Source organism: Wasmannia auropunctata, unplaced genomic scaffold, assembly GCF_000956235.1.
Source record: "Wasmannia auropunctata unplaced genomic scaffold, wasmannia.A_1.0 LD334181.1, whole genome shotgun sequence".
In the NCBI taxonomy this organism is placed as follows: Eukaryota; Metazoa; Arthropoda; class Insecta; order Hymenoptera; family Formicidae; genus Wasmannia; species Wasmannia auropunctata.
Genome location: NW_012028709.1, coordinates 42118 through 66690, shown reverse-complemented (window position 1 = coordinate 66690; position 24573 = coordinate 42118). Strand labels below are relative to the sequence as shown.

The 24573-nt window shown below is 35.7% G+C and overlaps 1 protein-coding gene across 5 annotated transcripts; it reads left to right on the top strand.

Annotated features, from left to right (window-relative positions):
- The first annotated feature begins 15 nt into the window (after positions 1-15).
- LOC105459592 (alpha-actinin, sarcomeric) lies at positions 16-24506 on the top strand. 5 transcript variants are annotated; one of them, XM_011705755.1, is made up of 14 exons: positions 16-138; positions 1112-1245; positions 16181-16415; positions 16660-16995; positions 17243-17328; positions 18138-18483; positions 18569-18845; positions 18937-19108; positions 19191-19427; positions 19510-19594; positions 19758-19861; positions 19988-20227; positions 21416-21712; positions 21800-24506. In XM_011705755.1, exons 2-14 carry the CDS (start codon positions 1144-1146, stop codon positions 21956-21958), a joined length of 2676 nt encoding a protein of 891 aa, XP_011704057.1. In that variant the 5' UTR covers positions 16-138; positions 1112-1143; the 3' UTR covers positions 21959-24506. The 5 variants fall into 5 exon arrangements, with proteins under 5 accessions (XP_011704057.1, XP_011704058.1, XP_011704055.1 ...); XM_011705756.1 differs by lacking the exons at positions 16-138; positions 17243-17328 and adding exons at positions 501-592; positions 17774-17859; XM_011705753.1 differs by lacking the exon at positions 16-138 and adding an exon at positions 501-592.
- The last annotated feature ends 67 nt before the right edge of the window (positions 24507-24573 follow it).

Sequence of the window (24573 nt, the reverse complement as noted above, 5' to 3'; positions counted from 1 at the left end):
AGCCCGGGTCCGTGCGAGTTATCTTGCCTGGCATGCGGTTTCCCCGACAGCAGAACGCGTTATGGAACGACGTAACCCGGTCTGATGTCGGAGTACGTCTGACACGGCGTGTATCCTATACCTACTCCACGCGATACGGTACGGTCGCGAACGCCAATCGTGCTTTCGTACATATATACATGCCGCGCTACACTCGCGACGTTTCCCCGCTAGATCAAAACAAACGCAAATTGTAAAATGGGCTATTTTCGTATTGTCGAGCACATTCACTTGACAAAGAGAGAGAAAGAGAGAGAGAGAGAGAGAGCGAGGGATTATGCGCGGGGCAAGGAGGGGTGAGAAGAGAATTTAGAAGGGAGTTGAAATGGGAGGGGTCCCCTCCCCTTCTCTGCCCCATCAGAAGCCGTGTGAAGAGTGGAGGAAAGCGAATGAGACCCTCGTCGTATGGCGGGTGCTGCGGGGAAGGGACGGCGCGGGGCGGGGGAAGGGGAATCGTACTCCGGCGAGCAAATCGTGTATGTCAGACTCGTGGCAGAGGGGTCAACGCGAGGGAAAGAACGACACGAAATTGAACGTTTTCTGGGCTTAGCGGGTATGTTTTTTTACGTTGGACGTCGGCTGCACTTTGCTCTCTCTCATTCTCTCTCTCTCTCTTTCTGGTCCCTCCTAGTCACTTCTCGTCTAATCTTCCACTCACAATTCCCTCCTCTTCTCTCCTTACCTGAATTCGTCCCTTACAATTAGTCACCGTTTTCTCTCTCTCTCTCTCTCCCCCCCTCAGTTTCGCTGTTTTTCCCTTCTCTCTTCTCCCTCCCCATTTTAAAAAATCTCGAACCCCTTCCCTCTCTTTGGTACACGCGTCGCTGTCACCGCAACGAACGAACGTACGTACGCCGTGCAGGTACACGCATATCGATCTTCGATCGAGCGTTTCTCTCGGCCGTTTCGGAGGAGAGAAGCGTTCGCGGCTCTCGCCGGAATTCTCCCGGTTTTCCTTCTCTCTCTTTCTCTCTCTCACTTTGTCTCTGTCCAGCCGCTGAATCTTTCTCCCGTTGTAACGGGGCGAGCGTTGTAACAAAGTCGTGTGACATCAAGCTTTTGGCGTTTGAAGGAACGTGAGACACGCACACACGAGCAGGAAGGATGAACGACATGGAGGCCTACGGGGATGGATACATGGCACCGGAGGAGGAATGGGAGAGGGAGGGTCTCTTGGACCCCGCCTGGGAGAAGCAGCAGAAAAAGGTGAGCAAGTGTTATCATAGATGAGATTTTTTTCCTCTTTTTCTTTCTTTTTTCCCTTCATTTTTCTCTCGCTGCTTCCCCTTCGCCTCGAGGACAGTCTTTCGAATCTAGCCGGACGGGCCTCAGTTTACTTACTTTCTATATCAAGACCGGGACGCTGATCGCGTAGTCAGTAAATTCATTCATTCATTCATCGCGCACTTTTTCAACGTTTTATGTTATACTATTTTTGTACAAGTAACTCTCGTTGGTTTGCACAAAGAGTGCGGCAACGCGGTTTTGCCTCCGAATTAGCAAACGAATTTGCTGTCCCTTTTCACTCTTTAATTCCTAGGAGAAGATCGAGTGATTGATCGTCGCAAAGATCGAAATCCATTAAGAAAAGTAACAGTTAAGAAATTTCGAGGCCAAAATATCTTTGATTTGTTTTGCTCACACAATCAGATGTATTTTATCACATTTAAAGCGAATACAGTCTAACCATAGATATACAGAGATCCGGTATATGCATCCGGTACACCTGTTCCAGAGAGAAAGAGAAAGAAAGAGAGCGAAAGAGAGAAAACATTAGGTCATTTTCTTTCTTTGTCTGACGCGACGATCGCAGCTGTCTATTGTAAAGAACAGAAAAAGACCAAGTATCTTGTCTCTTGGAATTCAACATGCATACACTAACGATAACAATATACACGGCATATGCCAGGTCTTTCTCTTTATGTTTATGACACGCCTCAGAGAGTAAAAAAAAAAATAAAGAAAAATTCGAGCTAGAGAATTGAACAGAAACGAAGAGTCAATAATACTGTGCTCGTTTGCCAAAAATCACTTGCGTTGAAAATTGAACGATGTTCAATTTCGATTATCAATTCCTTTAGATTACCATAATCTTATCGGAGAAGGGGAAGGAGTACTGAACCAATCGAAAAATAATTTAAGTATCTGTAATACCGGAACGTGATATCACTTTTTTATAATCCAATATCATATACAAAAATAACGCTCATTATTTCACATTAATAAGCATGAAATAAATAAAATTTTATTTCATCGTTTTCTCTTTTGCTAAAAAATTCTTTTATTAAAAGGATTAAGTGTTTATTGCGAATTAAATTGTCATCAATATTAACAAATAGTTGATGGATTATAATTTAATTATAAAATAAGCTTTATACGAATTGAAGAGTGACATTTAGTTCATACTTAATAATTTTATTATATGTAAATGCTTAGCAATCGTAGTACACAAATTGTATATTATACTTTTATAAATGACTAAATTACATTTGATTTTTCAAATGTAATTTAATGTTGTAGCTGACATATGGATAGGATAAAATTTCTCTTGCATTTGACATTATCTTCAAAGAAAACTAATAGAGATATTAAAAATATTTATTCGACTAACCTTCTGTTGTTTAAATTGTTATAACGTAACATTATCTTAATCGGAAATGTTTAGAAAAAATGATTACTCTCAAGTGATGGAAAGACAGTGGAAGTACGACTTGTCTGATTTAAAGTGAACTTGGAGCAAAGCTTTTCGCGCCAACATCTCTTTTTTTTTAACGATTCTCTCTCGCCATTTCGTTTCGTACATTCGACGGAGCCATTAGATACTGATAAATTGGAGCATCCTCGAGTATGCGTTTGCAAGTATTTTCTTCATTTTTGGCAGGGGCTCAAGGCTCTCCCGGAGCCCCCGCCTCTTCACGTATATATCGGCCGCAGCCCTTCGGATTGTATTTTCAGACTTTATGACAAAAATAATCAAGAGCGCAATGAGTCACGTCCGTGATTTTCACGATGACTCGCAGCCATTCCCCTTCGCACCGACGAAACCTTTCCTCCTTTTCGCGTTATCTCTATCTTTTTTTTCCTCTCCCCAGTTCGACGCGACGCGCCGCGCCGGGCCGCGTCGAGCGATGGCGCGACGTCAAGTCAGGTATTAGATAAGCCGATACTGATAATGGTTACGCATATGCCAATAAAGCATAACGTCCGCACCGTGCCGCGTCCCTGAGAGCCCGAGCTCGCGACTCGACGCCGCGCCGACAGCGGGCATTTTTCGTAACGCCTCTAATTTTAGAGATCCGCGTGCCCCGTTCCGGAAACGCGCGCGGCCCGAAAACCCGCATTTACCAAGGCTCACGTCGTCGCCGCGAAAATTCATACCGTTCGTCGAACCGCACGAACGTATCGAACGTATCGAACGTTTGTTCACGCTTCATGGAAGAGCAAAGTTTACGCAAAACTTTCCCGTTTCAACGTTTTATGACGCAATGCGATTCCGCAAACTCAGAACGGAAGGAAGTACGAGAGATATAAAAGCAAAAGTATTCTTTAATTTCTTATCTTTTGCTTTTTTATTCTTTTCAATTTTTTACAAGAAACGATTAATAATCAGTAAATTAACAGAAATAAATAAAAAAAGACTCAACGAGCATTTGAAAAATAAGTTAATAGAAAATTCGAATGATTCATAATTTGCATATTTAAATTTTCTATCTCGTTTATAGAAATACGAATGTAAAAAGCACATTATTCATATGGAAGGATAGCGAAATAAAATAAGTTATTAATCTTTTTATCTACAAGTTGATAACGCTTATACGTTATCGTTGGTTTGGTTACGCTCAGTCTAAATTATCGATATGAGTTTATATCAATTAATTACATTCATTTATTATTATTAATTGAAATTGATTAAAGGACGTGTCATTAAATAAAAAATACGTCCTACACATTTTATTTGTTTTACAAATAAGTATAAATTCTATTCCTTGTTTACATCAAAACGTGTTACTATCCGTTACAGTTTAGTTTCTATGATAATTCGCGAAAGTTTCGTAACATCTGATAAGGAACGTATCGTAAGAATTTAAGAAAAGAATTATACGCGCGCGCGTTCTCACCTTGTCACAGATATCAGTACATTTACTTTTGATGTATATATACGTATATATCTCCGTGACGTGAGAAAATCGAGAAACTCGTCATCGTGGTATTTGAGTTACACTCGCTTTACGAGGCCTGGCTCGTACGTATATGTCTGGAATTGATAGAGTACGGCAGGGCGTGCCAATTAACAGTACCGGTTAAATGCGCTAACATGTAGGAGGAAGCGAACACTGTACGACACGCGTCGCGCCGGCCGATTAACTGTACAGGAGAATTTCTCGTAAAATCACCGGTCGTCACGTCGCCGGGGTTCCGAGTGCGCCGGCCGCGCATGAAACATTCCTGCGATAGGAATTTTTTTTTTCCTCCGCGACGACGTTTAAATGGGTCGCGGCTTGCTCGCGAAGACAGCTGCTCGGCGAGCTTTCAGGCCGCGACGATCTCGATCTATTCGGACGTTAATAAATATATGTTCTCACGGCGTGTCCTGCTGCTCCTTTCCTACCCTTGATTCTGGAATTGTCCTATAAAATCTGAAATAGATAAAAGACTTGTTTAGACCTTTACATTATTTTTTTCTAAATAATTAACACTATCATTTTAAAATTAAAATGTTAATTATTTAGAAAAAAGTGTTACATTTAAAACTAAAACGAGTAAAATGTCGCTTATAGGATAATATTAATATTTTAATAATTTATATTAATTTATATTAATTTTAATAATTCTAATATTTTCTCTTGAGTAGCTTTCAACATTAAATTTAATAAAATATTTTAAGTAAAATTATAAACAAAAAACGCATAAGAATGCCAATACAGTCTAAAGTGGATTTTAATGCTTAATAATACTATTTTTCATGTAAATTTGACAATCTTATTTAAACCGCGCGTCGAATATTGTCGGTCTTGAAACACAGCTCTAAATTGATCCGGAATATGTAATATCACAGTTGAATTTTTAACATTTTTTTATGGTAAATCCTATATGAAATAACTTGATGCAAAAAATATTACCTTAAATAAAATTATGTTTAATTTAAAATTATATCATTATATTTTGTACGACAGTAAATTTTTTTATTCGAAACATTTAATTATTGAGTGATATTAAATTTAATATTTTATATGGAATATTAAAATATTTTTAACTTTTTCTTTGATGGGCGAAAGAGCATCTGATGATTCTGGATCATCTTTCTCTTTTGTATTTAATGGTAACAGGTGTTTATTACCCTTGTGATTAGTCTTTATAGCATAAATATTTCTCGTTGCTCATTAAATCAGCTCGTGGATAAAACATATCAATTATCTGATGTCATGATTTTGTTTGTTATCAATATGTAGTTTGTTTGATCGATTAAGCGCACTACTATTTTTTATATTCCAGTCGTTTAGAGTATTCGGTCTTGGGTTTGATTGTTACTGCGAAGTTCGCCACGTGCACATTTAGCAGCTTATTGTTAGTCAATGTCGTAAGCATAAATCATTTCGTGGACAATTGTCTCAATTTATGGAGGTCATCTCCCTATACAATACGTTCATGCTATAACATAACACATCCAAGTGTCCATAGTGCTCGTTAAAATTTCTACTTACAGACTCATTATGACATACTAGCGCTTATCGTTGTCGATTAAAAATGGATACAACAGAATTATAGGTTTATTTTTTGTTTTTTAAATTTATGGGCCTCTTTTTTTTTGTCAAAACTTCTGTTTACTTTTATCTCAGATTGTGATGTTAGAAGCATAAAAGTACACAATAAAAGTTCTTGGAAAATATATTGAAATGGAAATGTTTCTCAATGAAACGACACAATCAATAGAACTGACTTGTAGTGGTGAGTGAACAGTAGCCTTAACATCGACTTTAAATATTCTATTGAATCTGTTTTTAAATTCGTACATTTTGGATCTTTCTAAAATTCTATCTAAAATAAAATGAAAGTTAGATATGGATTTTCCTTTGTATACTCTATTCTTTGCGCCTCTTCCAATTATGCAGTAGAACTACATTTATCTGTACTTCATTTATACGAACAAGTTTGTGCTCAGTTCGAGATACATACATATATAGGTACGGATTCATAGCTGAGCTCTTGTTATCTGAATTATTCGGATAATAAGAGTTTGATATGGTTTTTCTGACTTGGGTTTTTCTGAATGTGTCAGCTCCTATTATCGAAACTAATAAGCACTGGTAGAGGAGAGAGCTAGTAAACAAATTATTATCCGAACTATTCGGTTATTGGAACTGTCTTGTTCTCGACATATTTGTTCAAGTAACGGAGTTCTGCTGTCGAAAAATAGAATCGCTCAGAATAATTTATGGTGTATACCGCGCGTATTTTCCTCAATAAAATTAAGCTATTAGCTCAATAAGACTATATTAATTCAGGGTGGGTACTACCGGGAAAAACCGAGAAAACTTGGAATTCTCAGGGAATTTCATTTTTACCCTTGAAAATCATGGATTCTCATGGAATTTTACTACTCACGGAAATTTTTTGAATTTTTAAAAGTTAATTTTATCCCTTTAGAAAGTAAACGTGGCCCTATGTCGAAGGTCTCTGATATTGAAAGTTAATTTATTTTAAAATTGATATATACTATATGAAGGCTCTTCAATTTAAAAAACGATAATCCGGAAATAATAAATCAGGCATTAAGAGTCTAATAACGCAGAACTAGGTGCGTGAAACAATTTACTCTTTACATATGTAGTTACATCTCCCTACAAAATCTTCCGTTACGTTCGAAAAAATTTGTATGGAGATGTAACTATTGTACATATGAGAAGATTAAATTGTTTCACGCATCAAGTTCTATCCGTTATTAGAATTCTTTATAGTGCCTAATTTATTTTAAAGCTGTATTAAGAAATTCTCTAATCTTACCTGGAATTTTGAATAAAATTCTTGGAAAATCCGGGAATTTTCAGGGAATTCTTTTACAAAATTTGAGTACCCACCCTGTAATTTTTTCCATTCCGTTGCAATTACGCGCGGACCGTACAATTACTCGTGCAGACAGAGTTGCCTCACGCCTACTGTGTAATTAGAAATTGCCAATTAATTCCGCTGTGTCGATGTACACTCATCCGTTGTCGCTGCTGCTTCGAAATTAATTCCGTGTCGTCGTCCTCGCCGTAGCGTGGCAATCATCTTCATCACAGGTAAATTCGAACGGTTAGGCCGGATAACGGACACTAACGGCTTACGCCGAAGTGCATCTTTGGCAATTATAAATCTCCTGTGTAAGTGTGTCATCTTCCTCATTACGTTCATCTGTTCGATTAACATTGTTAAGTGTAAGTGTCGACTGACGAAAAAATCATCAACCAAGGAATTAAATTCTTAACCTTGTATTAAAGTTTAACTCTTAACCCCAAAGTGTTAAAATTTAACTCTAATTAGTGATATTTGTACGCATATACTATTAGCGTATATACTATTTTTAGTGGTATGTGCTATTTATAATAGTATTATTTTTATATCGGAATCCAGAAGAGTTTGAAAAATTCATTCAACTGTCATTCAATTATAAATAATCAATTCATATGCATTACAATGTTATGAACACAAATTATATACAAATTATATTATTACAAATTTTTATCTCATTTTACTGCTTCCACGATAAATGTTGTTTTAAACAATCCCTTTTATTAACATGTTGACGATCAATATATGCTAGTTATTTGCAGATTCGATTTTTTGAAAGAGAAAATAAAAAAAATAAAAGCTTTACTGTGAGTTTTTATGAAGAATAAATAAAATTAAATAGCATATTCAAATAACATGTTGATATAAAAACGGCGTCCGAACAAAGTTATCTATAATTGTGGCAGTCAGTGTTAGATATCGAAGGTGAAATTCGTCTCGGGACGTTGAGTCTCGCGCGCTATGATTTCGGATGCTCTGGCTCTGGTCAATAGCATCGCTGATACTTTGCGCGCCTCGTCAGCGATACTCTCGCTTCTCGCGGCGGCGGTTCGCGACGTCTGATGTTACGTATAAATAGACCGTATAAATAGATAATGCGTGTAGTCGTACGTCGTCGATCATAGTCGGGGTCCACATCCTCCGATCGGATGACTTCAAATTTCGGAAAAGATATCGCGCCGGCGCTTCGTCCGCGTGTGAACGATAATTTATGCTGCGGCTGATAAATTGCCGGGGATTGTTTGAGATTTATCTTTTAATTTTCCCTTTTATTTACCCTTTGTTTTTCCATCAATGTGTCATATATATATATATATATATATATATATATATATATGTATATGTGTGTATATATATCAAAGATACATTGTTGGAAAAACGAAGGACTTACATATATGACAAGCTACAAGTATTTTTCCAAGTATTGGGCAACGGTGGCAATTATGTAGCTTGTAATACATGTCAGTCGCGTTTTTTTATAGTTTTGGTTTTTCTAAAAGTATAAGATAAATTACGATATTGTTACAGTATATTTTGGCTAGTTTTTATCTCATATTTTCCTTAAATATTGAATTCAGGATTATTTTATATTTCTTAAATAAAAAGTATAGTTACGCTTATATCTATTTATTTTCGCAAAGTATAATACATACTTTAAATGTAATGCTATAACGTCAATCATCACGTAGTGTTGAAATTGAAAAGAAATAAATGTTAATTAAATGTCAATCGATTTGTGCCTCGCGTTTGAAAGGGTCAATCGCGTTTCATTATTCTACAAGAAAATGCTTGCTCGATGGTTATATTAATTCGCACAGGTCCGCTCTTCCTTTTCGTGTACTTGAATTCGACAGTGCGCCCGTTGTGCCAATTTGGCAGATCGCATCGAGAAGGCGCCTGCGCGACGGCGATGGCGACAGCGAAGGCAATGGGGCTCGATAATAATCCGATAACGCGTTATGATCGCTTATAAGTGAAAGCCGCGAGACCAGCCAGTTTCGCGAGTCGCCAGCGCGAGTTCCGTTCCGCGTTCGATCGATTTCTTTCCGTATACCGCGGCAGGATCGTTAACCTTTGGGAGACTCGGCCGCGCGCCAAATCTCAAATTGGAACCGGACGGCCGACGCATGCCATATTTTGACTAAGAACATTGTCACGCGATGATATGGATCGAGACGTAACAGAGTACGAAAATAAGAGATGTTATGAGGCATTATCGATACACGGTACGAGATAACAATCAAAGATGAAACAATCGCGGGGAAGACCAAATATATTCTTGAAGGACACGTACCTATAGTTGATGAGTGGTTCTATATTTGATAAAGAACAAGAGAGAGAGAGAGAGAGAGAGAGAGAGAGATTTCCAATCGGTTAAAAATAAAATAAATACATGCGAAAATATTTGCAGTCCTTTGATTTCTTATATTTATTTGTCATTCCGTATATTTTATTTTTATGCTTTAATGCATCTTGATTTTAATGATCGCGACACGCAGTATTGAAATAATTAATTTATACGTATACTTGAAATTTTCGGGAGAAACTTCGGAAGTTTCTGACGCGCACGTAAATTATTCATTATTAAACGATTATGTTATGATTATGAATAAAAGATTGGTGTAACTAAAGATTCATAACTTAAAGATCAGATTTCGATTATTATAGCTAACAATCGAATAAGAGACAAGATTACTAATTTATTATTTGAGTAATCTGAACAATTTAAAAAACTGATTTTTGATGGCTGATGCTTTTATACTTGTAAATACACGTAGATTGGTTGTCAATTAAATATAAATAATCCCTTCCGAAAAAATATAGAATTGAATTCAATTTCAAATTCAAATTTTGAAAATCATATTTCTGGTAATAAGTTTCTTTTAAGATTTATAAGCAGGGTTGGATAATAATTAATTAATTAGTTAAAAGTTAAAAATTCCTAACTTTTAACTTAATTTAATTAATTTTTAATTTTAACTAGTTATTTTTAAATCACATAAAACACGTTGACATATTAATATTTTTCCTAAGTTGAAATTTTTTTTATCTCTAAACGTCAATATTTTTTTCTGTAAAAGTTTAAATATTAAAGAATCACTTCAGAAAAAGCTCAATAATTGTAATGGATGTATCGCTTTTAATGTCCCAAAGTGAACAGAAATTAACAAACTTAGGATATATTCCGTTTCATGCATGATGCAGCATATAAGTTATTATATTATTCTTATAGTATTCTTTGCTTAACATTTGGTAAACAATAAAAGTAAATGATGCATCATTTAAAACGGACTACACCCTTAGACTTCGAAGAGCGCTATCAGCGCTATAGACAGAATGACACAATAGCGCTGATAGCAATAAATAGCATGCAAGTCTCGAATGCAATCTTATTATTAGTAGGATAGAAATGCTTATGAAAGCAAATAAAATATTAAAATTTGATTAGCTATATCGTCATTTTGTTATTTTGATTTAATCTAATTTTTATAAAATTACGAAATTCTAATTTTATGTATTCCTTTTAAAATTAACTTTTAATTTGAGTTAATTTAATGGTAACTTTAATTAATCTACTTTTTTATTTGTGCTACTTTAAATATAAGTAAATTAATTTTCTTAACCATTACCTTTAGCTTAAGCTATTAACTTTTAACTTAATTTAGTTTTTAAAAAATGTTAACTTACTCAACTCTAAGATATAAGGTTTATAATATGCTTTTTAAAAAATTAATACTGTTAAAATTATTATCAGTTTAATCCGGAAATAATCTGCATCTAGGGTTTTTATACTTTAATAGAAAAGTTCAAGAAAATAGAGCTTTATTTCAATAGTTTTACTTCATTAAGAATCTACACATATTTTTTTGTATTTTTGTATTCTTTTACTTTTTTAAAAATATTGAATAAATCTACGTAATGGTCTCAAATACTAATAAATTGTAGAACAATCAATCATAATTAATATTAATGAGTTTTAATTGAGGTATAAAAAACACTTTAGGTGATTGTACGCAAAAAAACTAGGCGACTATTCCCGCGTTAATAGTAATATAATATTACATTTCTAGATTTCCATCAGGTTTAGCATAAAAAATTGCTTTTCAAAATCGAATAATCATCACGTGGTTCACAAAAGTTACAAAGACGAAATGTATAAGATTCACGAAAATTATTTTTAGACTAGGATGTCGCTTAATGATTGAAAATGCTAATATTTTATTTTTCATTCTATGAAAAATAATAAAATATTACTAGGTCTTTTTTTATTACGAAATATCGAGAGAAACGATGAAAATAGAAATGTTATGCGACAGAGGAAGGTACACGTCGTGCGAACAAATGCAAAGCAACATCGGAACAACAGAGCGGAATGGAGCGTGGAAAGCGATTATTTTTCTTGGGCGAAGATGATTCTTTGGCTGCACGCAGCTGCGTGCGCCAAACGCGGATTCATCGCGCAGACATTTCGCCGTACACCCACGATTAACTATTTTAGATTTTGGCTAGATATTAGCCCTATTCGAAAGGTCGTAGTAGTAATTACAGACTGCATTTCTCGCCCACGTGTAACTGTTTTCGATTCAAACTCACCCTCGTTCATCGCGCCAAGATATACCTACTGTTACAATTAGGGCGGTAGTTCGATCTTATATTCAAGATCTGGTTAAAGATCTGATTAAAATTCTTAAAATGATTAAAATCTTGAAATTCCATTTATTTAATGAAATAACCGTATGTAGCGTCTAAAGATCATATTTAAGATGATCTATATAATTGAACTATATGAATACCGGCATTAACCTTGCACTAGACAATTCGCGATAGTATTTTGACTTTGTCAAAAGGATCGCTCCTCTGACGAATTGGCACGAATGGTGAACAACGAATGCAAATTTGAATATTTCCATTCGCATCATTCACAAATCTCATATGAATAGCTAATTGCAATTTTTATAACTGTCTCGAATCGCAAATCGCGCATAATCTAGCGCAAGCTTTATCAATGACACGTTAAATCCACTACGCGTTGCGGACTCGGATTAGATTTGGACTGCGAATATCGTTGATCAATCTGATTCGCTGATCAATGATTTGCAGTCTAAATCTAATCCGCAATGCGTATAGGGCAACACGAGCTTTAGACGCGATAATTGTAACGATATATCTTAAGATAATAATGATTCGAATTTTTTTTATTTAAGTTTATTGAAAAATTATTAATGACATTTATTAATCCTTAGTACACATGGTTAAGTCGTATCCTCTTATTGTTAGACACGATTGGGTCATTCGTGTCACACCTGTAGTTATAATATTTATATAAAATTTTTTTTAATTCATGGCGTTACAAATTTTTAAAAATACTTTAAAGTATCATTTTAAGAATCATTTAACAATTTTTCTTATTCTTATAAACATGCTGAAAATTAACAGACACGAATGACTCGTGTAATAAACGACTAGAAAATCATTATGTACTAGGACAATTAAACTGAATTGTATAGTGATAATATTTCAGAAATAAAAATCTAATTGAGACATGAATCTGTGATAAATGGAACATAATTGATTGTTACAATATACAATAAAAATAAATAAATAAATTTATTCGATATAAAAGTCGAATATTTTGATATAAATAATTACGTTAACAAATTGTGATATCTGGTTGAAGATTTGAAGTAATGTATTCCTAAGAGTGAATTAATTCAAGACGTGCTCGAGACATAGCTCTTTAAAAAATCCTTTTTATAATCTAAATATAATTTAAATACAATTTGCGTATATACATAATACACGCAATCAGATTATCGAATTTTACTCCTCTTTAGATATGAATTTAGATATAACCGCTTCGATTCGAGAAGAGTTTCGAGAGACTTGAAAGCACCCGTTGTCATTTTCATGAGAAAGATTTCATTTGCAGACTGATTCCGTAATTAAACTGTTCCGTTGCCAAGTTTAAATACAACATGATTAAAGGCATACGTTCCCAGCTTATAGAGGATAGAAAACAAGCGGCGATAGAGTCTAGGACAAACATTTCGCAAATATAAGCGACATCTTCGTCTTAACTGACATTTCGCCTTTTTCGAAGGTCACACTATAATGCATATATTTCGATAAGGCATGAAAATGCCTACTCTTATTATCCGATAAAGATAATAAGAGGGACACAGACAAGCATAGCTTTTTTAGCGATAAATTTTCAGAATAAAAATTAGCAATAGCGAAATTTTCGTTTTTTATCGATTTTTTTCTTTCAATGAATTCCACAACAAAGAATATATTTGAAGCGGAAATTAAACGATTATTATATATACGTTACATGTGGAGGTATATATTAATTATGTTCTTATTTAATATAATTAAATGTTATACATTTAACCGAGTATATTTATCGCGCTAAATTTTGCGCGATCTGAACTAATCCTTGAATATCGCGGACCGCGCAAAATATACGCGGGATGCATAAGAAATAGCGATAGTGTTTATATTATGTTTAATGTAATGGCGTGTGTCATATACATTGAGGTTTATAGAGAGATAACGAAAGATGACTCAGAGAAACAAAATTTGTAACGGTGCCACCGACACCGACGATATATATGTCGTATATACATATATGTATATAATATACAAAGATCAGTGTACAAAAGTGTTTGATGACAGTAAGATAGTACTATCTTGGGTAGACTAAACGATAATACGAGAAGCAGGTATAGAAGAGGCGGTAACTTAAGATGCTAGATATAGCTTCTAAAAATTTTACATGCACACACATTATTGTACAATATTTCTAAAGCGATCGTTTGTGCTCATACTTTACGTATCGATTACATTAATCGGGAAGTATCACGTGATTGAATTGTTCTGAAAATAATAGCCTGTTAATGTAACGATATTTATGGAAAATAATCACGGATGGAAGCGTAAGCTATTCGAACGATATAATAGCACTGACAATGAATGTAGTCGTTTCCATTTATTTCCTTTATGAACATTCAATTATAAAGCGACTGAAAGGCAAATCAGCTTGTTTATTTTATATTTAAAATTCCTCATCCGTAATATTTCTGTAAGTATTGTAAGAGTGCTGTAATTATTATGATACTGATTACAATATTTTTTGATAGTTTAAAAAAATGATATTTGAAAAGAATTTTATAGAGATAATTGCCTTTCCTAAATCTTGATTAACATTACAAGTCCAGTATCTTATTTTTTGCAAATCTACTCAATAATGTTGTAATTAATCTATTGTAATAATTACAGGATTATAACGTGGATTGACGAGGAGCTTTAAATGTGAAATAAACAAGCTGACTTGCTTTTCAATCGCTTTGCAACCTGAATATGTTTACGAAGGAAATAAATGTTCGCTTCTTTCTAAGAATATAGCTCTCCATTTATGAGGAACATATACTTTTTTCTCGTAACACACAACGCGACGATTCGACGTGGAAAATTTTTTTTTTGCCTTGCAGATTGCGTGGTGTAAATCAGGGAGGATGTTATTTGCCGTTTCGTTGCGAATCGTCTTCGAAAATGGCTCGAACGCGCTCGTCGGCGTAGGTAGGCCGCAAAACGAGTGGTCGTGTTACACGTAACGCATAAACGGTCAGAAATAGAAATAATGTGTTATCAGCAAATACATCGGGCTATCGCATTCCTTCGTCCTCTTGAGGACGAAGGTCCCCTCGGCCATACGGCGCGGTGCGGCGCGGCGGCGCGGCTATATTTCCATCGATACAGCACATCATTCGCGCGTGTGCACGTAAGGCTTTTAAGCGACGCGGTATTAAATTACAAATTCCGCAAATGTATCGCGCGACAATACGCGCTTTATCAATGGATAGCTTATTTATTCAGCGCTTTGTCGTACGATATTATTTATTTGCCGAACGAAAGAGTTATACGAGTGTTGCTTCAATCGCGAACGCTTCGTGCTGCAGGCGGATCGTAGACTGCAATAATTGTAAACGTTTTCCCACGTGTCTCCGCGTTTTTCTCGCTGAAGATCAACGATGACGTACGGTGTCGCCATGAGCATTGCGTCCATTGCGATTTGATTTATTAAGTAACGGGCGGATATTATTCGGAAATGCCCTCGGAAATGCTTTAATACTCGGGTGCGGGAGGAGTCAATGTTTTACAAATAGATCTTAGAGCGCGTGCAGAAACGTTAGGAGGGTGGCTCATGTCCAAAATTGGCCCGTCGTGGGCTTCACGCCGCCGCAGTATTGAATTTCACGCAATATTTTTCCAACTCGAAAATCTCAACCGTCGAGCCCCGAGGCTTTTTTATCGATCCCGATCAAATGCTGCCACGCGCTTTACTCCGCGATTTTCGAATAATTTTAATCTCCCGCGAACTTCGCGTTCCTTCCGAACGATTTATTTTCGCCTGTCTCTCCTTAAATTCGTCTCGATCGTAATCGTGAATGTGTAATTTATTATATATCGTGTAATTTTTCATATCGCGAAAATTGTTGCTGCTAGAAAGATGCGGATAGCATGGAATTAAGCTAGAGATTGATTTGGCGTGCGACGGATTATGGAGATTTTAATCTAATACAATGTGAACAATTATTTTTTTTAATTAAAAAATTATGCGAGACTTCCTTCTGGTACCTGGATTTTACTGCTGTTATGTTTCTTAAAAGAGTGAGACACGTGTTGCACGTAAAGACGATGTTTTTAACAAGAGCGTGCGTTATTTTACAAATTACAGAAAGATATCGAAAGATTGTCCGAAAATCATTGCGGAGAACGATAGAAAGCGTGGCTTAAGAACCAGGACAGAAGATATATATAGCGGGAGGGATCGGGGTCGCTACTAAAATATACACTAAGCAGTATAGCGGGGAAATTCAATCCCCCGTTTTAAATGATTATTTCCTCATGGTACATTATGTGTTCGTGTAAAAGTTAGGTAAATCAGTTTGGCCAAACTGCCCTTCGATTGCCTTGCGATTATTTATATGATTTTTGCGTTAAAATTGTAACATTAACTTTCATCTTGCTCAACGTTAATCTGCGATTTTTGCGAACGCAAATTTATTAATCCTTTTTTTCATGTCTTCAGACATTCACAGCTTGGTGCAACTCGCATCTACGTAAAGCAGGCACTGCCATCGAATCGATCGAAGACGATTTCAGGAATGGGTTGAAACTGATGTTGCTGCTTGAGGTGATCTCAGGCGAGACCCTTCCAAGGCCCGACAGAGGCAAAATGAGATTCCACAAGATCGCCAATGTGAACAAGGCTCTTGATTATATCGCCAGTAAGGGCGTCAAGCTGGTTTCAATTGGCGCGGAAGGTATGTTTTTTTCCTCTTGAAGTTCTTTACGTAATCATTGAGTAAAAGTGTAGCATACTAAATTATGTAAAATATATATATTTTTTTTATATCGATAACATATCTTATAAAAATCAAAGTTTGTTAGATTTTTAGTTTTGGTCGCGTCATACTTTTGTACCTTTTTAATGTAAAAATATAATGCAAAATTAATATAATTTATATTATCTTGTACGCTCTTTAAGGATCGATAACTTTTTGACAGAAATTGTTGACGGCAATCTAAAGATGACTTTGGGAATGATATGGACCATTATCTTGAGATTCGCGATCCAGGATATCTCCGTGGAGGAGATGACCGCGAAGGAAGGACTGTTGCTTTGGTGCCAACGCAAGACGGCGCCATACAAGAACGTCAACGTGCAAAACTTCCATCTATCCTTCAAGGACGGCCTCGCGTTCTGCGCTCTTATTCATCGTCATCGGCCCGATTTGATCGATTACAACAAACTCAGCAAGGATAACCCACTGGAGAACTTGAACACTGCCTTCGATGTCGCTGAAAAGTATCTCGACATTCCTCGCATGTTAGATCCCGATGGTAAGTATCAGTTCGAAATTAAAAACGTCCGAATACTAATTGCGATAGACATCTTAGGAATATGGGACACACGTTCGTCATTTTGGTTAATAGGATCTATCAGAGAGGAGGATTACATCGAATCGCCAAGATTATTATATTTTTGTCTTTTGCTGTATAGGATAGAACTATGATTGGATTTTTTCGATTTTATCAAAGTGACATTTGCAAACACTTAATGTTCATATGTTCCCTTGATATCATGTAGATTTGATCAACACTCCTAAGCCGGATGAGCGAGCTATCATGACGTACGTGTCCTGCTACTACCACGCGTTCCAAGGTGCCCAGCAGGTCAGCGTTAAAAAAAAAATGAGTGTTGCTCTCCCCTGTTCCTGCCCGTCCGTTGTTAAAAGCGACCTGTTCTATCCTTCGTTAACGCGAATTATAATTAAATAAATTGTACGCTAACCGTTAATGACGTCTGAACCTGCTAATCGAACACCTTGCTGTTGTCTTAATTTAATTACTTCACCAGAGGACCGAAACAAACTGCGCATTGTGTGTTCCATAATACTTTTTAATTATAAATAAGGTTACAATCGAATTTTCTATTATCTTTGAGAGCATAGTTTATGCAAAGGACGCATTTTCATATGTATGAAATATAATATTGTGAGAGAATTATATAATAAATTACTAATAGCCGGATTTGTTTACTGTTAAAATTAATTAAATTTTTAACGGCAAGTTATGCTAACAACGCATGGTTTGAGTTTCTTCGAATGTGTTTTTCTAGATATGCGAAATACGGCAATGCCTGATGAGAGGGCCGTGATGACCTATGTTTCTTCATACTACCACTGTTTTAGCGGTGCTCAAAAGGTGTGTGTATTGCAATTCGAATTAACCTATAACAAACGTATCGAGTATTTGCGCGAGCGCATTGTTGAAATATGTTACAACATAACATTTTAACTCGCGCAGTGAAAAAATTCAGATTCAAGCTAATATATATCTCTAGTTTCTTATTTACATTTTTAGAATGGCTATTCACAATTGCATGCGTCTTGCTCAGAGGAAGTAAACTGTATATGTTTCAAATGTACAAGCATAATCTGAAAATTTTTTGTAAGGGAGAAATACGCTTTTTCTTATTGTAGGCAGAGACAGCGGCTAACAGAATCTGTAAGGTACTAAAGGTGAACCAAGAGAACGAGCGTCTCATGGAGGAATACGAACGCTTGGCTTCCGATTTGCTCGAATGGATACGACGAACGCTACCGTGGCTCGCGAATCGGCAGACCGACAATTCCCTCGCCGGTTGTCAGAAGAAGCTGGAGGAGTACAGGACGTATCGGCGCAAGCATAAGCCGCCGCGTGTCGAGCAGAAAGCTAAGCTGGAAACGAATTTCAATACCCTTCAGACGAAGCTGAGGCTGAGCAACAGACCGGCGTACATGCCCACGGAAGGGAAAATGGTGTCCGACATAAATAAAGCGTGGAGAAGTGAGTTTTTCTTTTCAGAATTCCTCGTACATTTTTTTAATATCTTTTTCGGGTAAAACAAGGATATGTTAAAAATCACTTTTAGATCTGGAGTTGGCCGAGAAGACGTTCGAGGACTGGTTGTTGTCCGAGATGATGCGTCTGGAGCGACTGGAACATCTGGCGCAAAAATTCAAGCACAAGGCAGACGCTCACGAGGATTGGACCGCCGGAAAGGAAGAGATGCTCACGTCCCAGCACTTCCGACAGTGCAAACTAAACGAGCTCAAGGCCCTGAAGAAAAAGCACGAGGCTTTCGAGTCAGACCTCGCTGCTCATCAGGATCGCGTAGAGCAGATCGCGGCTATCGCTCAAGAACTTAAGTAATTTCAAGATTTTGACTAAATTGATGAATTGATTTCTTGGATGATTCTTGATCTTAATCGTTATAACATTTGCATTCTATTGTTACAGCACCCTTGAGTATCACGACAGCGCATCCGTGAATGCCAGATGCCAACGCATTTGCGATCAGTGGGATCGCTTGGGTACGCTCACCCAACGTAGACGTCAAGCTCTCGACGAAGCCGAGAAAATCCTGGAGAAGATAGACGTCTTACATCTGGAGTTTGCCAAGCGCGCTGCTGTGAGCACTTGATTTATATATAATTTGATTTGTCAGCTCTTTTTTTTCTTTTTACACGGGCGTAACGTCGCGTGATTTTCAGCCATTCAACAATTGGTTAGATGGAACCAGAGAAGATCTAGTGGACATGTTTATCGTCCACACGATGGAAGAGATCCAAGGTCTGATGGACGCGCATGCCGCGTTCAAGGCTACGCTGGGCGAAGCAGATAAGGAGTACAATTCAATTGTGGGATTGGTGCGCGAAGTCGAATCCATAGTCAAGCAATACCAGATCCCTGGCGGCCTAGAGAATCCTTACACCGCTCTCACTGCAATGGCATGTTGAAGACATAAATTATTAATGTACTTATAATATACATAGATTGATCTTAAATTAATCAATATTTTCTGTTCTATAGGATCTTACTAAGAAATGGAGCGACGTCAGACAATTAGTCCCTCAACGCGATGGTACCTTGGCCGCGGAACTTCGCAAACAACAAAGTATCCTTGCTTTGTGATTATTTGATTGATTATTTAATTTTTTTCTGATATTTATTCGTAAAGCAAATTTTATGCTAAGTTAGTAATTTATATTACAACTTAATGAACATTTTTTTCAATGATTAAATGAACTTGAAACACATTTCCTGAATTGTGAAAATAGATAATGAATTGCTCAGACGACAATTCGCCGAAAAAGCCAATGTCGTCGGACCATGGATAGAACGTCAGTTGGATGCCGTAACTGCGATTGGTCTCGGTCTGCAGGTGATACATCTATACTTTAAATTAAATAGAAAATCTCGTTTATATTCAATATTACTATGTATAATTATATATAATTATTGTAGTTATATATTTCATGGGTTTTTGAACGTTGCGTTTATACTTTAGGGAACTCTCGAAGATCAGTTACATCGTCTGAAAGAATATGAACAGGCGGTATATCAATACAAGGCTCATCTTGAGGAATTGGAGAAGATCCACCAAGCAGTTCAAGAAGGTATGATCTTCGAGAACCGCTACACTCAGTATACCATGGAGACGCTGCGTGTCGGTTGGGAACAACTTCTGACCTCGATCAATCGCAACGTTAACGAAGTCGAAAATCAAATTCTCACCAGAGATTCGAAGGAATTTTTAAATTACTCAAATAATCATATATCTATATGTACTTTATTCTAAAGGAATGTTAGGGAAGTTATAAGCTTGAAGTGAGCAGTGAGAGGGGAGTAACATTTTTATACCTTTACCTCCGCCCGAGCGAGAGAATATTTGTCAGGCAAGCATAGCGGGCAAAGTGGGGAGAGCGCCATTGGCCGTTCGCAAACAGTACAACGCTGTGGAGAGGAGGGCTTTCCAAGCTCTCCTTTTTGTGAAGAAAAGACTTACGCGCGAAACGAGTTTTCGTTCGATTTGTGGATATTCTCTCGTTAGGCAGAGTGTAGACTACGTACAGGGCTGTTGTCAATCTCAAATATTGGTGTTTGAAAGGAACATTGTATAAATTTTTGAGGAATCATGAATGTAATTGCAAAGACTATGATTGCTTATTTATCCAGAAGTGTCAAATATAAACTTATATTTTTTTAAATAAATTGTTAATTGAAAACATGATTTGACGAATAAAAGCTAAATGCAATTAATTGTGATCATCGATTACAACCACCGATGATTAGCATCAGTTTTTCATATGAAATATCATGTTTATTGATAAATCAAGTTTTGCTAAACAAAAAACATAGGCATTTAGAAGAGAATTTCATGTGGGATGTAAAAATGTCACAATATAAATTAAAAACTTCGCGTATTGCAATATTTGCATACATTGTCAAGTTAGATGTTTCAGATGACGAAAATATTTAGTTTTATTTTTACTATTATTGTATATATTTTTTACTATTATAAAACTATATTTTTACAAATTAAACTATTAAATTGATCTTTATTATGTTCTATTAAAAATTATTTAAAAAGTGATAAAATGGCTTAAATTTTTGACTTATTTTTAATATATTATAATATTTTTTATATATATATTAACGTAAATTTATCCAGATTTAAACATTTTTAATAGTCATTTTTGTCATTCTAAAAATTAACATATAAATCGCCAACTACAGCCCGTTATAAAATTCTGAAATTTGTCATAAATTTTCTGAAAAATTAATCAGTGAAAAAAAATCTAAAAAAATGCATATTATTTGTAAATTTTTTAAATATTTGTAATTGGGTTTTTGTTTGGAATTCTTTATGCAAGTTGTTAACATTTTTTATTTTTCTTTTTGTTTTAAAAACAAACGCAAATACGTTCTATTTCAGGGCATTACCCAGGAGCAGTTGAATGAATTCCGCAGCAGTTTCAATCATTTCGACAAGAACAGGACGGGCAGATTGGCACCGGACGAGTTTAAATCTTGTCTTGTGTCTCTGGGATATTCTATCGGCAAGGACAGACAGGGTGACATCGACTTCCAACGAATTCTGGCTATCGTCGATCCCAACAATTCAGGCTATGTGCAATTTGACGCTTTCCTCGATTTCATGACACGCGAGTCCACCGATACTGACACGGCGGAACAGGTCATCGACAGTTTCCGCATTCTCGCTGGTGACAAGGTAAGAATATTCGAATTTTGAATATTTTAAAATAAAAATTGCATGTTGTACGATCGGATCTAAACCGTAAATTCTTGTTACTTTCAGCCTTACATCTTGCCGGATGAATTGAGGAGAGAATTACCACCGGATCAGGCGGAATATTGCATTCAGCGGATGCCTCCATACAAAGGACCGAGCGCAGTGCCTGGAGCATTGGATTATCGCTCCTTCTCGACAGCTCTATACGGCGAATCTGATCTATAGATGAACGTAATAATACAAAAATCGATATTATTCGAAATAATATCGAGAAGAGATGAAAAAAAAACGGATCGGGATACTTGTCAATTGGCAAGTGAACAACGCCTAAAAAAATTTCTCCTACTATTTTAGTACTTTAATGCATCAACGTATTTTCATGTGGCGATACGTTTTACGAAAATGGAACTCTATGTGAGAGAGTACAATACGTACAATAATATGTTATTACGCTAAATACTAATAATTGTACGTGCGCATATATACTCGAGGTTATCGGAACGTTCGGGGTTAGTGAAGAAAGCGGGTGATGTCATTTTAACGTAAAGGGATCTAAGTCTGTCACAAAATAGGTATTAACTAAGAATATCTTCCACATGAATGGAAATCACATATCAAATATACGTACAGGGAAAGAAGATTTACGTAACTTATATAAGTCTCTTGACGCGACAATAATGAATATCAAATATATTTGGATACCTTTCGTTAAAAGGATAAGAAACGTAGATATAAACACGAAGTTCGAAATTAATGTACTCTTCAAGAACGTTTTGCTACATGCTTACTCTTCTATTCTCTTACATAGTCCACACTAAAATGAGACAAGAATTGAATTTTACTCTTTTTTTCTTCTTTTTGGAAGGACGGTAAGTGCCAATGATAGATAAGATCTTCTACGATTCCTCTTTTCAAAAGGAAAGGAATTGCATCTTGAGCCATACTTGAGACTTATGTAATGAACTAGCAATTATGGCAAAAAGGAGAAGCTCACATAATTGGATGAATGTATAGTTGGTGAGTGCATTGATACTAGAGGCTCTCCGAATTATTACTAGAATAATACTACTGAATATTTATTCTAAAGTCTTAATATCCTACACTTTATATATGATTATACAATGAAAGAGATATACATATATTTTTAGACTTGCAATTTTTGCCATTGTAGCGTGACATGAATTTAGTGTTTTTGGATTAAATTTTTCTGAATTTTTCGAATCTTATATCATTGTATCTTCATTATACATATGTATTTATAATTGTATTATGTGTTTGTCGATATAATTTAAACGTATAAAAATTGTCAAATTTTCGTCGCGTATCGAGTGCACATTCTATAAAGCCATAGATCAATGTTCGCACAAACATAAGAAATAAGAGAAACCGCTAAGGTATTAAAATCCAGAAGAGTAATAATAACGAGTCTTTGCGAGTCTTAACGATATATAAATCGACTTTCTCGCTAAGTATCCAGAAAACGTACGCTCGAAATCGAATAATGTCCATATTTTTTTAATAAGCGCGGCATTACGAATCCTTAAACGACAAGCCGTCGCCTTATATACTTTGTAAATCGTATATTAAAGATATCGCGAAACGAATATGCTAAACGAAGCAAATTATTTATTTATTTGACTTTAATAATTATTTATTGTATCGCTCCGATATATATGTATCTATTTTACGGTAGTGAACGAAACACTTTTCTCAAAGTATATTTATTTTTATAAATATCCGTGCGAAGAGGACGATAAGGCGCTAATTGTAATATAGAGTCCATCGTGTAAATCTCCAAATCTCCAGCAGCTACCATTTCTTGTATCACATTTTTAATACGTAGCCTTATCTATCAAAAAGTGAAGTCAGAATCATCATTATTGTTCGAATCGTTGTGAAAAGTCAATCTCTCGATAAAAATGCTCGTGTGTGAAATAGCAATTACTTTTATCGGCGAAAGTATACTGTAAGTTTCTTTCTTTTTTTTTCTTCCTCTTCGTTTCGCTTGTTGCGGCTTTAATGCGCTTTTCAATGTCTATCTTAACGCGTTTTTCTTGAGAGTTCACTTAATTTCTCATTCCTTTTTATTTCTTTTCTTTTTTCTCTCGGAGTATACTATATATTGGGCACACGGAGAGACGAGTAATATACGAAAAATATACGCCAAAGCAGAAAGTTGACTGCTGGAACAGTATACATGTAAAACGCAAATAGACGATACACGCACTTTTTCACATACATATACGTACACATGCGTAAGAGGAAAGCATACGTATTATACGCCAAAAAGAAAAGCGTATCATTTGAAATATATACGTCTATGTGGGTGTATGTGTGTGTGTGTATTATATATATGTATATATAATACACACACACATACACACTCACACTCACACATACATACATATATTTAATGCATCGCGATATCAAACGAATATTCAAAAGTGAAGTTTGAATGTTCAAAAAGTTCATGTCTTCGAATATCTTGTTACTGAACAATTGTCAAATATTGTCATACAAATACGAATACATTCTCATTTATATGTAGCATACACGTACAATTGTAATTATTATTTTATGAAACAATATTTATGAAATTGCGACAATTCGACGAAAATCTCGCTGAAACACGATTGTCTTGCGCTGCATTACATTTATCAGCTACTACTGCGTACTGTTTTGCCCATTTCATCTTCCTAAACTAGATTAATAACAAATAACATTGTGAAACGCAAAAATATCGGGGAAAATAAAGAAATCTTTAAAAAAAGTATATATTGGTGCGTCTGTGAAATTCCGTTTGTACCTTCCTGTACAAAGAAAAAAAAAATACATAATTT

Coding starts and splice junctions, on each gene's coding strand:
- LOC105459592 (XM_011705757.1), top strand. CDS start 1,144: ATGAACGACATGGAGGCCTACGGGGATGGATACATGGCACCGGAGGAG. Junction 1,246..16,180: donor GGGAGAAGCAGCAGAAAAAG/GTGAGCAAGTGT, acceptor TCATGTCTTCAG/ACATTCACAGCTTGGTGCAA. Junction 16,416..16,659: donor GGTTTCAATTGGCGCGGAAG/GTATGTTTTTTT, acceptor ACTTTTTGACAG/AAATTGTTGACGGCAATCTA.